The sequence below is a fragment of the Lepisosteus platostomus genome, chromosome 6 (genome assembly GCF_059453375.1).
Source record: "Lepisosteus platostomus isolate fLepPlt1 chromosome 6, fLepPlt1.hap1, whole genome shotgun sequence".
Lineage (NCBI taxonomy): Eukaryota > Metazoa > Chordata > Actinopteri > Semionotiformes > Lepisosteidae > Lepisosteus > Lepisosteus platostomus.
Genome location: NC_142616.1, coordinates 59,469,324 through 59,486,770, shown reverse-complemented (window position 1 = coordinate 59,486,770; position 17,447 = coordinate 59,469,324). Strand labels below are relative to the sequence as shown.

Genomic DNA, 17,447 nt, shown 5'->3' with positions numbered 1-17,447 from the left:
CAAGTTGATTTAGAGCTTGCCACACAATTGATTCTTTGCAACCGGAAGTTTACAAGATTAGGCATCGATGGATAGAGCTGAATTGGGTTCAGCTAGTGATGCATTGTTTTCTCTTTTCGGTGTGCATAGTTCTCTAGAATGAATGGAAGACTGTGACCTGAATGCCCCGAATAATTTTGTGTGAATGCTTGTGTGGGCTCCCATTCCACAGGCTTGAGGTGTTTCTCAGCAGATGGAGGTTTGAAAGTATGTGCCAGCTGATGAAAATGCATGACTCCAGCACATTCCTGCTTTTTGTCTGCCACGACCCCCACAGACAGATGTGCAGTCTTCCTCTCGAATGGCAAGATGTCTCAAACACTCCCCATGTAAATTTATAGCTGTACATTTATTTCTGCCTTGTCAAATGTTTCTTTTAGTCGAAACCATGAACCTTTTTGACATGTTTGGTAAATCTCTCTTGACAGCTATGCCCAAATACATTTTCTTTTTCTGCAAGGGAAAAGTAGGTACAGCTGTTCCTCTAAAATATTTTAAAACTAATTATTTTTGCCACACTCCACTCACACTAAAGGAATTTGTCTATGCAGATTTTTTTTATATAAGTATTCTCTTGACCTGTTTTAGTTTTTCACACATTTCTTTTATGGCCTGATTGTCACCTCGTGTACTGCTGGATGGTTGAGCTGCATGTTGGAGCAAAAACTCTCCGACCTAGTTTTCTTTGTGTTAAAAAAAGTTATGAAATAGTTATACGTTAAGCAGTGTGTTCCAAAAGAATCTTTGACGTTGGTAGAAGCTTTTCATCTTTTAAGACATTGGAACTTCAAAAAGGTTCTATGATATACTTTATGCAAGGTCAGAAGATATGTATGAAAAGAGTTTGGATCTACGTTTTTCTGCTTCTCCTCAGAAAGCTTGAGTAAAGCTGCTCAGTAAGACCCATTTCTATGCATGATCTTTACAGAAATGCACCAAGTATTAAAAAAAAAAGAGTAAACAAGAAGCAAAGCATTTTACACCTTTAAATACGAATTTGCTTGTTCAGTAATTAATTTTTATGCTTCTTTGTCATAATAGACTAATTATAATAATAATATTCTAATAAGCAAAATTATTCAGTGTTGACAGATACATCCTTTTGTGTATATCTCAACAGGGGTAAAATCTTAAGCGTTTCACAGCTAAGTGAAAAAACAAGCGCAGCCTTTACTCTATTGCTCATTTTTTGGCACTACACCCAGCTGCAGAGTGGTAGGTAGCCATAAAAACAGCTGCCTTCACTTTAAATTACCCTGAAGATCTAAATACCTTAATACCTGAAGTGATTAGTGTGGTGGTCTCTTATAGAGAGGTTATATCACAGGACTGTATGACTACTATGAAAAACACCGTTCAAGGACCCTGCTGGGCATAGTGTGAGATACAGAAGCAGCATTTATGTGTTTGTTATACCTTTGTCTTTTTATTTGTAATTCTTGTCAGATACGTTTTGGATTTTGTGAAGTCAATTGATGTTCGTGATGAAAGGCAGAGCAAAAATGGGAATCTCTTTAGCCATTCGGAGTCTGTGCATTTCTCTTTTTTTATCCTGCTGCTGTGAGTTTGCACTGATCCAGCCATGACAAGCTTTTTTTTTCTCTCTAGTATTTACAGAAGGACTGGTCCTGAAATCTAATTAGCGCCGGCACCAGTGGCAACGGAAAACTTGTATCAGTAAAACATGTAGAGACGGCAGTGACTCATATTTTGGTCAAACGTAAATTGTTCCAGATTAGCCTGCTGAAGTCTGTCTCGTCTTAGATTTCATTTATTTATTTTGATTCTCTTAACATGGCAACAGGCTTTTGTTGAAGTCTCCATATTTTATAAAGAATTTACATTTTGCGTTCATTTCTGCCTTTATCTCTATGCTGCAGATTTCCAGATCATGGATCATGCCGAGTATGTAATATAGCAGAATCAAAGTGAAGTGAAGATCAGCATTTAGAAATACATTTTAAAAACCATGGTTAAGAACCTATTGGTGTTGTTTTCAAATGTTATCAATAACTAGGAGAGAATTTTAGTTTCTTCTTTTTTTTTAGCAAATAGAAGGACCGTGCCACTAGAGGGCAGTAGGTTTGTGTTCTGTACAATAAGATGACCCGTTGGTGCCTATAAGCCAAACCTTGCACATTCAGTGGTCACATAGATGTCCATGTGGTATGACTGAGATTTTCATTCTACAGGTCTGTGTATTAATGAATTACTTAATAAAAAAAACTTCCCTTCCCTCAAGCTCCCTTAAAACTTATACCCTTATTTTTAGAAAGGTCCTGTATAGTCAATCTTGGTGTGACAGGCTTTTGTTAAACTGTAGTATAATGGACTCTGAGGCCTGCTTGAAAAGAAACTAGCAGATAGATTGGAGAGTGGTGCTGTTGCCATCACAGATCCATGCGGAGCCTGACTGCGTGACTAGCATCCTCTGGTTCAGTGATCCACATGCATTTTCTCAATATAGAAATGACAGCACCTCTCATTTGGCTAACTGTGCAAGATGACTGGTGAGAAATTCCACTTGTACTGCATCATTAGCTTCTGGATTGCTTCTTAATTTATATTTAAAAAAAGTTCAGACAGCTTGCCTAGTGATAAACAAGATCACATGTTTGGGGGACTGGCAAATGGCACCTGAGAAACCGTAGGTGAAAACTTTTACTGTACCTGTTCCTAAAAGCACTTCAGGTTAAGCCAATTTTTTTTCAGTTAATTTAATTCTCTAGTCTTCACACTCTGCCCTTAAATTATTAAAGGCATTGGAAAAACAGCTTATTTTCCTTGCATGTTTTGTCTTACTAAAATTGCTGTTTCCTCACTAATGTGAAGATTATACAGTAAGTTAAGTGTTTATCAATAAGAGTTTGGTCTATGCATACATTTATGAGCTGACATGAGACATTTTTTATATTGTTATTAAGGAATATTTTGATTGGAAAACCTCCATGCTTCATATCTTATGCATGTTTAATCATATGATTTTGTATGTCACATGAACATTCTTTTTTTATTTTGAAATCCCCAAAAATGCAACAAAAACGTAGGGAAACACACAACAGAAATGGAAATGGAGTAATTTTGTATTTGAAGTTATTTCATAAGTTAGATTTCTATTAATATAATATGGTAGTCTTGTAGTTCACAGGAGAGGTTTTTACTTCAGGTTTACTTTGGCTTCTTGTTTGTAGAAAGGTAGTCTCCCACTTCCTTTATAGAGTATGGACACAAACTCACAAATAATTAAATGGAGTCTTAACAGGCTTGTAGATTGACGCTGTTGGGATCGAATATGTAGCCATATATGTCGTGAATCTCCAGTAAATGTTTCTTTCCAGTAAAATGTGATGTGCTGCAATGCCTCCAGATGATAAAATAAGTACCAAAATAAGTAAATAACTTGAAGTCTGTTCTCATCCCTTACAAGCAGCGGGCTCCATTTGTATTCAATTTCCCTTCTTGCACGGCCCTGGCTCACTTCGGAGTTGAATGTGTGCCTTTCATAGAGAACGGTGGTATGCTTCATTTGGCTTCTGAAGGCCTCGTTTGTGGTTTTACTGCAAACTACCAATTTTGCTTTGGAGAAGACATGCTGTTCTTGGTATCTGCATTGCGAGAGAAGTGAGAGGAGGAATTTCTGAATCCTTGTTCCTACCTGAATAAATGTAGTTTTACAGCTCCCAACTGTTTTTTTTTAAACAAAATACTGTAATAGGTCTTCTGATTTTCACACAGCAGTTGAATTTTCAATGTAGTTCAGACTTGTTTTACAGAGTAGGGCACTCATTTTGCTTGCTTACACATGAAATCCATTCATGTTTCACAGTTGGAACACTTTGAAACTGTATAATACTTGATTGGAAACGCATAATGTGAGAAATTAGATTTAACTATTGAAGTGCCTAGGCACTGATTAAAAGGTCAGTGCCATTTTTAACTATCTCATCTTGTGGAAATTGAATTTTCATGACATTTTTTATTATCCTTAAATTTTACTTTTTTAAATAAATGCTGAGCATTGTCATGACTTGAAAGAAAGGTTTTGTCACAGAGGTAATTCCACTGTGACAACAGAACACATTCACAAGCTTTTCTCCTGAAGAAAGAAGTATTTTAATAAATGCTTTGACACTGTGGTTTAAATAGAGCTGCTTCAGAAGGTGATATTCCCAGTAAATATTTAAGACTTTATCCTTTTGTGTTGCAAATTCCAGTAGAAAAGCGTAGAAGAGTTATATTTTTATTAGCTGAATGACAGTTTTTTTTATAGCAGTTTTTTATAATCCTAATAGCAGGTCATCTCTTCGGAATAAGAGTTCTGAGCCTCTTAAACATTCACAGACAAGCCTGGACTGCCTAGCCTTCTCATTTTCCACAGGAAAATCAAGAGCTCAGACAACGTTTCATCTGCTCAGCCTCCATTTCACCCGCATAACATTACAAAGGCATGCCTGTGCCTACTCTAACGAAATATGAAATCTTATCATTACAGCTGTCCTCAGACTGATACAATAGTCTCCTTTTTACTCTTGCCACCTTCTTTTGTTGAACAATACAACTCTTTCTCCTGCTTTTTTATCAGACATGCTTTTCTCTTCTCCCCCGATCTGCCTAAGAAAGAAAATTCAATTTCCCTAAGGAATTGCTCCTTTTGTTACATTATTTGACATGCACTGGTTTTCACCCACAGGCTTTTGGAACTATGGCTGTACATTATGAAGTATAGGAACTTTTAACCCTTTGCCCATAAGGAAAGCCTTTGTATTTTGACATGTGAGATCCTGAAAAATGGAACTCTTATGACTTTAAGATAAGTGACAAACTAGCAGCTTTGGAAAATTTGATTCTGAACAGTTCATACAGTAAAGGAAAAAATATGAGTTAATTTCTTGCTGAAAAATAGAAATGAAAAAACACATTTGCCACCTGAGGAAGGCTCTAATGCTTTTTTCTATTTCTCAGTGTGGGATTAACCTCTGCTTTGTTCTTTTGTGTTGTGCACTCTGATGTAGCACCCCAGTCGGATCCTTTCATGCAATATACTTATTTTAGTGTAGCATTTCATGCAATATACTTATTTTAGGTTTCCATTAATATACTACTTTGTATGTTTTCTGCAAGACCATTGCAAACCAGCTTTGTTACATATACATTTTCAACTCAGTATGAAGTATTTATTTTTGATCAGATTCCAAAACTGTATTTTGTTCTAACCAAAGTAGCAAATCTGTTCAGGGTAATAGCAATGAGGTCATAGTGTTTGAAATTAGACAGGAACTGTTCATATTGGAAATGGGGATTAATTTGAAATAGCCCAATACTTTTAATAGAATGATGCTGTAAACTGCAGCATTGCGTTGCAGTGCTTAATGGATCAGCGAGGTTAAACATGAGTAATGGGAGCCTTGTAATGCAGGTTTCAGCAGTTCTGCTTCAGCTTTGGTTATTGTTGCTATAAATAATCAGGGAAAGATTTATATCAATAAGTAAACAATTACATTATTGTGGCGTAAATATATTTTCTTTTTGTGGCAATTCAGTGCAAATCCTAATATGAATGATCTGTAGCCCGTCTTAATTCATGAAAAATGCAAGGCTAGTTCTGACAGTAGAAATAAAACTGCTGTCTGTTAAAAGTATTTTAGAATTGAATGAAACTGGATCTTTTATACCATTTTTATATCTTTTTTTTTAGCAAACACTTTTTAGCAACTGTTTCTAAAGCAAAAATGAAGTATTAGCAAGATCCTTTTATGTCAGTGTAGACTTGCTGAAAGCTATAGTTCACTTATAAATCCCCTTATAAGTTTAGTTTCCTTTTTTTTAAAAAAGGTTTTGACTATTGAGACTGCCAAAGATAAAAGGCCAGTGGTGTTAATTAAATGGAAATGTGAAAGAATTTATTTTTATGTGTAAGTGATTTTCAATCTTGGGGAAACATTTTAAAGGCTGTTCTAAGCTTGTGTTTGAAGGTCAGGGCTATAGGGGTATTCTGGGCTATAATAAGAATCTGTTTATTATCTTGACAGCTGGATATCTTGTGTCTGGCATCCTAAATGCTTTGCTCCCTGGTAAAGCAGTTTGGTTATCGACAAAAGAGGTTTTTTAGTAAGAGATCTGCACTCCAAGCCCTGGCTGCTTAAATCTCCAACCCTTACAGCATATCTATGCTGTTTACATGCTAGTAAACAGCATAGGTTTGTGCTTTGAGATTTAAAAAGCAAGCTACAGCAATTTTAAAATGGGCAGTTATGTCTGCGTCATTTTGGTACCATGCTGTAACCCAGACCAACACTGAAACTTTGGGCCTTGCTCTGTATTGTAAAATTTGGTGTTAAGGTGATGTTTGAAACCAGGACTGTGTTCAGAAGGATGGTGAACGAATGGTGGTAGAAAATGTTTTGCAGTCTGTAGAGCTTTCTATACTAGTGGTTACCACACATTACTTGGATTGCTAACATTCTGAGATGAACTACAGTAGCATTGGATTCAACTACAACATCGTCTTGTATTGAATATTGTGGGCAGCATATGCTCTTATTATTTTGCCTCATTTTCCCTCCTCTGGAGTGAAAGGTTCAAAAGTGATAGCTGACTGGATAACAACAGTCTTTAGAAGCATCTCAGTTGTCAATTTTATTTTGGAATGGCTTTTCTGATTAGAAAAATACCAATAGGGGAAAAGACTGGAAGGTTGAAAAAGACTGTGATGGGAGCAGAATAAAATCAAGGCTTTAGCACAGCTCCCCTTGTGATGGCTGTGTACTGGTTAGCGCATTAATGATCTATCGTGGGTGCAGCAGCCTTAAATAATTTATCAACTAGGAATTATTAACTGTAAAATTAACTTGTATAGGTTGGGTGCGGAGGATTTTTTGTTTCTATGGCTAAGAGTGTGTACTTCACTGAGTGGGCTGCTTGGTCTTATTTTTAGCATTACACTGGTAGTGGTAAGTTTTAAAGTAGACAAATACAGGGTGTTGCTTGCAGACGCAAAATAGAAAATGCTCCGCTTCTATACAGTTAAGAGCATAGAACTTAAATCAAGGTTACAATTAACTGTTTTGTAAACAGTACAAAGTTAATTGTGTGATTCACTTGAAAGACTATTGAAACATTTCTGTCTGTAGTCGATTATTATAGACAATCATCATCCAAGGATACAAAATCCTAAAAGGAAATGACATAGTTAACCCAACGAACGTCAGCATGAACAGTGAAATGGAAATAAGTGGAAGAAACGTGGCAGTGCTTTTAAAACCTTGAATAGGAGGCACTTTTACCTTTTTTTTTCCCATAGCCATGTTGTTGTAGCCAATACCCCTTTTTACAGGGTACTGCAACAGCTACTAACTGTCAGACTGTAACACTGAAGCAAAAGTGTTTTTTTTAAGTGCTTGTTTTAATATGGCTGAGCAGTATATATTTATTATAGACTAAATATTTTGGGGGTTTTGAAAGTCCATTTCCTTATTCGCGTTTTCCATCCGGCCATTACCTATTATCAGTTATTTTCAAAACGAGCATTGTTTCATTTTAAGATCTGAGTCTGGTTTTTAAAGTTTTTTTAAGTGTACTAAATTTATTTATACATCTGTTGTCACCAAGCCTCACCAGCTTTGTGATAATCTTTCCTTTCTGCCTATGGTACAATGTGAAACCAGGAACGCTATACTTATTCTGAATTTAGCTGTTGAACTTTTAGCCTTTGTGTGTGTGTGGGATGCATTGTTGTTCTCTGCACGCTTTTATATAATGTTGTGATCTTAGACTCAATGTATAAAGGGCCTTAGACACTTTTAAAGAGCATTCAAAATCAAAGATGTGAAATTACCAAAGATGTATGTCTTAAAGCCTTACATTCCTTTTATTTCCATTGCGGGATATTCATAACTGGCATATCCCTTACTAGTATAAACCTGCCAAATGCATCACAATTAGATTATAGTTCCATAAAATGTGTTTAATGGGACAATTTGAGTGAAGTACCTTTCTCAAACAGTGTCTCACCTGGGTTTAGATCCCATGACCCTCTTGTCTGTAATCAGGATCTCTTCACATTGCGGTGTTTTCTGCTGTTACACTATTTAGTCAGCTATGTGAAATCTAAGCATTTTTTATAGACAGACTATTAAGTAACCTAGAAGTAGATAACGAAACTGCTAACATTTTAATTTTCCACACAGTACTTCCCCATCTGTGGTAAATTATTAACTCCTTAAATGTCTTTTTCTCTACCGCATTTTGCACTAATGTAGTATTGAGTGATTAACATTGCAAGAGAACTGCAACACTATTTAATGTTTCAGGGTTAAAAAGAATCAGCATTGATGAGTGTATTTCAAACCACAATAAATGTAAAATGTACACTAACTTTTAAAACCTCCAATTTATATCACAGAATATCTGAAATTTCAAGGCATGCGCAAACACCCTATTCTGCAATTCAGAAAAAAACAACAAAACTTCTGGTGACATAAAGCAACCTTATTACATTATAAAGAAGCAGGTTTGCGAATACATCTTTTAATCCAACAGAAATACTGCTCTAGATTTAAAGAAAATGACTTACTTATCTCTGCATGCAGATAATGTTGGAAAATTTCAGCAAATGAATGCTGCATAACCTGTACTTATTTGCTCGTACATTGCATTACATTCATTATTAGAGTGACTGGTGAGTGGGAAGGGGCTGCATCACACTATTGTCCTCTTGCTCTCGTTCACAGCGAGACCAGGGGTTAAGGATAATATGGTGACTTACGGTACTTCCACAAAGTTAATCATTTTGTGCCAAATTTGGAATTTGTGATTTTTGTTTTGTACAGTCTAGGAATTTATCTTCGCATATCTGAGATTTAATAACCGGTCTGATAATTCGGGACTGCAGTTCCCCTTTAAAGCTGCTAAGTTTAGTATGGACGACTGTTAGGGAAGCAAGTGACAATGATATTTATGGCCTTGCAATGTCCTCTAAACAGAGGTGGAGAACTTTTCATATCTCCTGTTCGTGCCAGAGCCATTTTCGTCCTGAGGAATAATGTTGCTCTCAGATCCGTTTTGCCACCCTGACAAGGCGCAGCTTGACTTTCAGTGAAAGGCAGGGAAATCACATTGGCCATGTTCAGCTGAAGAGGTTCTAAGTAGGCCTGATATGATGTGAATCATTCTTACAATTACAATGACAGTTGTTTTGTTATCTGGCTTTCTGTTCTTCTCACCTTAGTGACAGGTCAAAAAAGTAGAAGGAGGAAAGTTACTATTGGTGATGCAAAATCCTTTCTTAGAGTTAAATGGTGTGGATTTAGCACTGGGTTATCCTTTTTGCTCTATAATGGTCTTTGTCTTTTCCAATCACTCATGTGAGATTTAGCAGTGAGAGATTGTATTAATTCAGACAGCTTCCCTGTGGTGAGATTTTGAAAGGCTCACAGTCTGAAGGGATAAAGTGGCTGAGGGTTGTGCTCCAATGTGAGCCATTCCAGAAGTGCCTAATTTCACAGGTCTCACCTCACAGAAGTGGAAGTATTATACTCCTGTAATTTGGCTGTGAAACCCTGACATAGAATGGATTTGTTCTACCTAGCTAGATACCCATTTCATTCTTAATTCCCTCAAGAAAGGCTGTAACATTGACAGTTTTCATTAGCTTTCTCACATTCGGTATAGCTATCCTTTACAGAATATTTGGTAGCACATGAAAATGACACTTTATAATGCATACCAAAGTTATAAATATTAAAGTATCCATTCATAAAGCATGTATGAGAACTTTTTGAATTTTATTAATGACCATGTAGTAAATCATGTATAGAGGTCAGTTCCTAGTACCAGATTAACACACAATTAATGTTCTATTAATCTATTACACATAAAGGATTTACAATGGACTTCACAACCCCAAAACTAAAACATAGCTACCATATTTTCTTTACATTTACATTTTTCTTTACATTTTATTCAGGTTTTGGGTTGCCTAAAACCTGATTACAACCTGGCAAGAACTTCTAGAAATAACCAAGCAAGTTCTGGTACTGTTGTGTAAACATTGTGAGAAAAAAGCACAGTCAAGGTATATTTCTAGGTTTCTTTAATCATTGGTTTTGACATTTCTGATGTAGATTACCATACCTAATTTTTGGGAGAGGTAAGCGTACCAGTTTAAGAAATTATAAAAATGCATTGAGCTATAATAGGGTTTGGATTAGCCAGTCCACTCTGCTTCCTAGCAAACAGTGACTCCTGTGAACTTGCTGACTACAGGCTTCTAGCGACATTAGTGAAAGGCACATCACTCCTTTAATCAGTGCTAACTCTTAATACGCTGCTGTGTTTACAAAATATCAAATGGTGAATTTCTTTAAAGGTGGACATGTGGGAGGGACAGGTCTGTAACTCCTGTACCACTCAGAGACAGCCACAGATCTAAATCCTATATTATTGGTTATTCCAGACTGGGTGGGTACAAAATTAGGGAAAAATGGTGATTTGATTAAAAAAAAATCCTAGGTGCTACCTTTTTTTAAAGGCATCTTGGATCTCAGGGGTTCTTAAGCTTTAAGTGGTTACAGAAGGAGCAAAAAACAGAATGAATGTTTTGCTTGCAAACAGTGTTTATAAGGGTGTTCCTATTGTTCACTGCACAGATATCACATGCAGATGATTTTAGGTTGATTCTAAGTCATGTATTTTAACCACAAGTCCAAACACTTTTTTATGTTTCTGAATCTAAATGCTTTATCATTGATGTTTTTTTGTTTCATTTGTAGTTGCTTAACTCTTTTTGACAAATATCTCTCTTTGTTTTCTAGGTAACCGAGGCTGGCAAGGACAGCTTGCCTTCTTGGCTACACTGGGATCCCAAAAGCCATATGTTACAAGGACTTCCTGTGGAGGCAGATAAGGGTGTCCATTACATCTCTGTCTCGGTTGTGGAGTTGATGGCTAATGGGAGCCATGTTACTCAAACTCCTGATGTTTTCTCCATTGAGGTCCATCCAGAAGAACATGCTGATGATCCTATCCAACTGGCAATCCAATCTGCCAATGAGGTTCAACCTTTCATCTGCGGTAATGAGGATCCCGTGACTGTTCTGACAGTTATACTGGATGCGGATTTAACAAAAATGACATCATTGCAAAGAGTGGAGCTCTTGAGTAAGATGAAGAAATTCTCCGAAGTTAGTCTTCAACATATGAAGCTCCTGCCTGTTGTCAATAACAGACTCTTTGACATGTCTGCGTTCATGGCTGGGCCTGGGAATGCAAAAAAGGTGGTGGAAAATGGAGCATTGCTGTCCTGGAAACTGGGCTGTGCCCTTGATCAGAGTAGCGTTCCTGACATCAGCAGCGTGCAAGTGCCAGCAAAAGAAGGAACTATGTCAGCACAGCTGGGTTACCCAGTTGTAGGTTGGCATATTGCCAACAAAAAACCCCATGTTCCCAAAAGGATCAGACGACAGCTTTATGCCACCCCCACACCTATCCCCTCAGCACTGCCTCCAACAACACCTCCTCCTCAACCACCCATTCACATAGTGCCAACCCCTACCTCTCCATCCATTGCTCCTACCACTGACACTACTGCCCCTCCAGTGAGAGGCCCTGTCCCTCTACCTGTAAAGCCTACGATCAGAACAAGAGATCCTATTGCTCATACTCCTACCTTAGGGCCTATTCAGCCTACAAGAGTCTTGGAAACCACAAGTACAATACCTATACAACCCACTATGACGAGACCTGTTTTTGTGGAGGCCACTGCCACTCCAACATCATCAACCATTACTACCAGGAGGCCAAAAACACCTTCTTCCACAAAGAAACCCAGAAAGCAAAAGACATCCACTCCAGTCCCCAGAGAAAGAAGCACCACCACACCCAAGACTCCCAAAGGTCCCCCATCTGTTAGCCTACCAGATACTAGTAACACACCACCACAGCTACGAAATCACATTGATAAGGTGGATGCCTGGGTTGGCACTTACTTTGAAGTGAAGATTCCTTCAGATACATTTTATGATCACCAGGATGGCACAACAGATAAGTTGCGTTTGACCCTAAGGAAGAACCAGAAGGAAACAGTTGAGGATAGTTCTTGGATACAGTTCAATAGCACCAGTCAGCTCATGTATGGCTTGCCAGATACACCCCATGTGGGAAAACATGAATATTTCATGCATGCAACTGACAAGGGTGGCCTGACTTCGGTGGATGCTTTTGAGGTTCATGTGCACCGTTGGCCTCACAATGACAAGCCACCTGTCCTTTTTGCAGCTCGGTTCCGTGGGGAGCCCCATATGGTGACTAATGATGTGCACAAGAAGATTCTCCTCATTAAGAAACTTGCCTACGCATTTGGGGATCGTAACAGCAGCACTGTAACTCTGAAGAACATTTCAAAGGGTTCCATTGTGGTCGAGTGGACCAACAATAGTTTGCAGCAGGACCCTTGTCCAAAAGAACAGATTCAGGCCATGAGCAAGAAGATTTCAGACACCCAAGGCAAACCCACCCTCTCCTTCAACAATGTCATGGAGCCAGACTTTAAGCCCATTAACATCACTATCAAGGGGACAGGAAGTTGCAGAAATTACATGTTTGTACCACCTGGAATAATACAAATGCCTGTTCCCCCTCCTGCTACGCCTGCAGGAGGTACAGGACGCCAGAGCACCGATGATGTGTACTTGCACACAGTCATCCCAGCAGTGGTGGTAGCTGCCATTCTTCTAATTGCTGGCATAATTGCCATGATTTGCTATCGAAAGAAGCGGAAGGGAAAACTCACAATTGAAGACCAGGCCACCTTTATTAAGAAGGGTGTGCCAATCATTTTTGCCGACGAGCTGGATGATTCAAAACCCCCACCTTCATCCAGTATGCCCCTCATCCTACAGGAGGAGAAGCCTCCTCTACCACCCCCAGAGTACCCCAATATGGTCAGCCCAGAAACCACCCCTCTTAACCAGGACCTTCTGGGAGAGTACACTGCTCTGCGGGACGAGGATCCTAACGCACCCCCTTATCAGCCTCCCCCGCCCTTCACTGCCCCTATGGAAGGGAAAGGCTCTCGTCCAAAGAACATGACACCCTACAGATCGCCACCTCCCTACGTGCCACCATAACATCTGGGGGAACCTCCAGGAGAGGAGGAGAAGGGAACTTTGCAGTTCCACACCAGTGTTGTCTGTTTGGAAAGTTGGGAGGGAAGGGTGGGGGAGGTATAACAAGGGAGGGAGGGCTAGGTATGGCTGCAAAGGGGTTAAGGAAGGAAAAACTCTAGATGGTAGCCTGCAAGTGCTTTCGTCAAGAACTTAGTCCCTTCCAATGATGGCTACAACTGAAACGGCATACCAAGAGGTACACCCACCCCAGCGTTTTTTTCCCCCCAGTTTCTTTTTGTTTGTTTTATGGACTTCAAATCAAAACCCTTCTTGCCTAACAGCACTCTTTTTATTGTATGAACTCTTTATTTTTAAATAATACAAGACAATAAAAACCAAACAGACTGCAGACTTAAATGTTTTGTTACAAAAAAAACATAACCTTGGGGGACATGTACTGACCAGCAGGCAGCACTGGGGTTGGCGTTCAATTCAATAAGGTTTGCCTTTAACACTAATTGTACTGTTTTTATCCTTATTCACATGTGTCTAGCAAAAAGAAGCATAACAAGAGGTAGCCTAAAAATGAGACTTAAAGATTTTTTTTTTTCATTTAATCCACTGTATATCTGAAAAAAATGTTCTGCTAGATTTTATTTTGTTGGTAAGTACCAGATTGAAATAACCTGCAGGAAACCTTTTATAAAAAAAACTATGAACAGGGTTTGTCATTTAAATATTTTTTTTTTAAATGGCACGCTCATAGTGTCTGCCCACCTGCCAACCCTGGAAAAAAAGCTAATTTTGAAATCATCTGTTAGAATGCACATGGCCATTGGTTTCATATTGTATATTGGTGCCATTTTTATTCCTGATATAAAGTGTTACACAAAAAGTGTCTTTGTACCCAGTTGTATGCCTGTGTAAATACCTGCATCAATATTGAAAAATAAGCTGAGCAGTTGTCCAATAAAAAAGCTTCCTGCAGGTTATTTTGGAAAGTGGGTTATTATTTTTTTTTATGTAGAGTGATGCTCTTGTTCTCACATTAAAAAAAAAAAAAACAGTGCAGTAGTACTATAATAAGCCTATGCGATTGATCCATAGCTTTGAAATCACGGTTCCAGGCACATGAATCACTGAAGGCGAGAAGGGGGGGAATGAAATGGGTGTTTCATAAGTGAAATCATCAAAAAAAAGAAAATGATTAAAAATTCTCAATCTAATTTTTTTACTAAATTTTTGATACAGCCTCAAATTGTTTTATTATAAGAGGAAAAATAGCATACAGCAATTTGTAAAAGCTTAGCTTCATAGGTAAAATTGATTCACTGTATATCTCTTCTTTCGTCTCATTGGTCACTTTTTTTTTTTCCTAAGGTGAATTTTAGTTCTTAATGGCCTTTACAATTTGTTATCCTTGGGTTATATAGTGTTTATGTTCTCACCTTTTGAACAGTGGCTTTCTCCCACATTTTAATTTGAATGTCTTCTGGAATGTCTGATATTGTCAGCAGATTCCATTTTTTTCTTTCTTTTGAAAGTTACCCTTTGCAATAATGTTTGGCGCAGTCTTGAGTTGGCGAAAGTCAGGTTGGCAATGTACAAAGCCATACTGAGTGGTGCTAAGTGTCTGGTAATGTGCACTGTTGTGCATAAATTTAAGAAGTGAATGGCTGGATGTGGCAACCCTTCATAATGCCTGTTAAAGGTCCAAAAATTACTTATCATAGCTCTTTATCTAATAGAAAAGGTGTGTACTAATTTTATACAATAATAGTTTAAATCTCATTATAGAGTGTCTATTTTTATTTTTTAAATTATAGTGAAATGCTTCCATTGACATTGATATTTGTGTTAATATTCACCAGGGCTGTGATATTTTGCAGTGTCCCCAAACCTATGTAATATTTAAGGTTCGCTGCAATGCTGACTTTATTTTCCAGTGGCTGATCAAAACCAGTCACTTCATAGTGGGTTTCTGCATGAAGTCCCAACTCTGAGATTGTCTACTGATGAATAAGCTCTGAACTGTCATGTTCCTTTGTTTTTTGGTTGTTTTTCTCACCTTCTGTAAAAAAGAATTTAGTAGAAAAGCTACTTGAAAGCTCATGGTGAGTTCTGGCTTTCAGAAACATTTATGGATGATAATGGAGAGGGTTGCATGTTAGTGTTTTAGTCCTGGTGCTTGTAGTGGATCCTGAAGATCAATCTGCAATATAAATTGTTTTTGTGTGCACAGGAATGTGAAATATGTGCAGCAGAACAAGAAAAAGTTTTATTAAATACCCCACCAAAAATATTTGTTGCATATCAACTTTGCAGTTACCCTTGCACAGGTGGACTACTCAGACTTACCCATCAAATGACATTCACTGCAAAAGCCAGGGTTTTAATTGCGTTTCTTCACAAAATACTGATTTTTTTTTTATACACAAACAACAAAAAATTAAAACTAGGATTATTTGTTAGTGTTCCTATACTGTATCCAGTGTTCTTTTTTTATGTTTCTCCTATACACTGTTTTCCTTGCGTGTCAGTTATTCACATGAGGAACGGGGTTAATTTCTAAGCAATGGAAGTTTTTATTTTTGGAAGTGACCTTTTATGCCTCTGAACAGTGTGCAACAGCTGTGTGCCTAACTAAATTCAGTGCTTAATCCTAAAGGATAACCACAAATTCCAACAGATTCCTCCTGGTTTCTTAGAACTCTCATTTGTCCTATCCACCCTCTGTAGAACCAGAGTGCATTACATCTAACAAGATAATGGCATGTACTTGCATTTTTGAGTTAAGAAATGGGAACAGGAACTCAACAGTGTATTTATCTTTATCAAAAAACAATCTTGACTTGTCAATCATATATTTTGATACAGAAAGCAACGCAGAGAACACAGGACAATTCAAAACACCAGGTGGTGAAAATAGTTTTGTGTGGGTTGAAAGGTTCAGACTGAATTGCTGTTTTGAAGTTCAGGAGTATCTGTAGCAGGTTAGAGTCAGGAACAGTATCCCCCCTTATCTGCAATAATTGTGCACCGAGCAGCACTGCTAAGATTGTACCGCTAAAATGTTAAGTTGAAACCTGGCACCTGGTGTATATCTGAGGGAAATTCGTCATGGTGCTTATTACCTTAAGACAGCAGCTATATCCTTGTCCTTCTGACATTCTTTTGTTGTTTTGGGTTTTTATTTGCCAATATAAATGTGTGGATTCATGAAATCATCACATCGGCCTTACATACATAGCTCCCGCTGTGCTTTGAAGTGTTGAAGTGTTCGAAGGGGCAGACATTTTGTTGGCAATAGAAAGCTTATGAGATATTTACTTTTTACAGTAATGGTGTTATTAATAATGACAAAAAAATCCTTATAACTGGAATAGGAGGATATTATATATGTATGAAGAAAGAAAAGTATTTTTTAAATGTAAATGTTTTGTATGTCTTCAGAAAGTTATATTAGACCACACTTTTTTTCTCCTTTAAGTTTGTAGTTTCATGATTATCCCCCCCCGGACACACCTTTTTGTAAGTGCATGTTATTGAAGCTAGGCCAGTCACAAAGATGGGTTCACTGTTCTACAATGAGAGACTTGGCTGAGCTGCATTGATGTGGTCCATCTTCATGTTGGTTCCACAATGTGGTCAGCGGACACGATAGCCAAGCCTGATGATAAACAGGTAGCACAAGAAACGTTTGCGTGAGTCTAGAAAGCCTGACTACTGTCCATCACCATGGCAACTTAACTAAAACGGGGTAAAATGACTGCTTTGGTAAAGAATACAAAAATGAATCTTTACAAAATGCAAACAGCATTTTTTTCTTTTTACTGTTTTTAATAGCATTGTTTTATTTATGCCACTAGACACTGTATGTTGAACTCTTGTATTAAAAAGTGTTTTCACCAACTCTGACTACAAGCTTCTTTATTGTTTTATGTATGCAGCTCTCTGTTTTGTTATGGATTCTTCTTGATTCCCAACCACCTCTTTTGTGTGGGTTTGGGTGGAGGGGAGGGTGGTGTAACACTGGAGCACTTCTTCTGAAAAATCAATGAAAACCTTGAAACAATTCATCACTCTTAAGTGACCTGAATAAAAAAGTCGGACTTATGTGTTTGAACTTAATACCAGTGTTATTTTGCCAGTGTTTCCACCTCTTACTGTATGTTTAGTTTTTTTTCCACCTTTAGCAGAATAAAACAAAAGACCTGCAGGATCTTGTTTTTATGTTTTTTTGTGCACCACTGATTAGAGAGGAGGAACAATGGTATAGGAGGAAAAATGCTTTGGCTAAGTCCA

At 37.8% G+C, this 17,447-nt stretch overlaps 1 protein-coding gene across 2 annotated transcripts in view; it reads left to right on the top strand.

Moving 5' to 3' along the window:
• The window catches only part of dag1 (dystroglycan 1), a 41,210-nt gene extending 24,156 nt beyond the window's left edge, over positions 1 to 17,054 (top strand). For both annotated transcript variants that reach the window (XM_088636644.1, XM_088636643.1), the window contains exon 3: positions 10,851 to 17,054. In XM_088636644.1, the coding sequence (XP_088492770.1) occupies positions 10,851 to 13,163 (2,313 nt within the window). In that variant the 3' untranslated portion in view covers positions 13,164 to 17,054. The remainder of the gene's footprint in view (positions 1 to 10,850) is intronic.
• Positions 17,055 to 17,447: the final 393 nt, after the last annotated feature.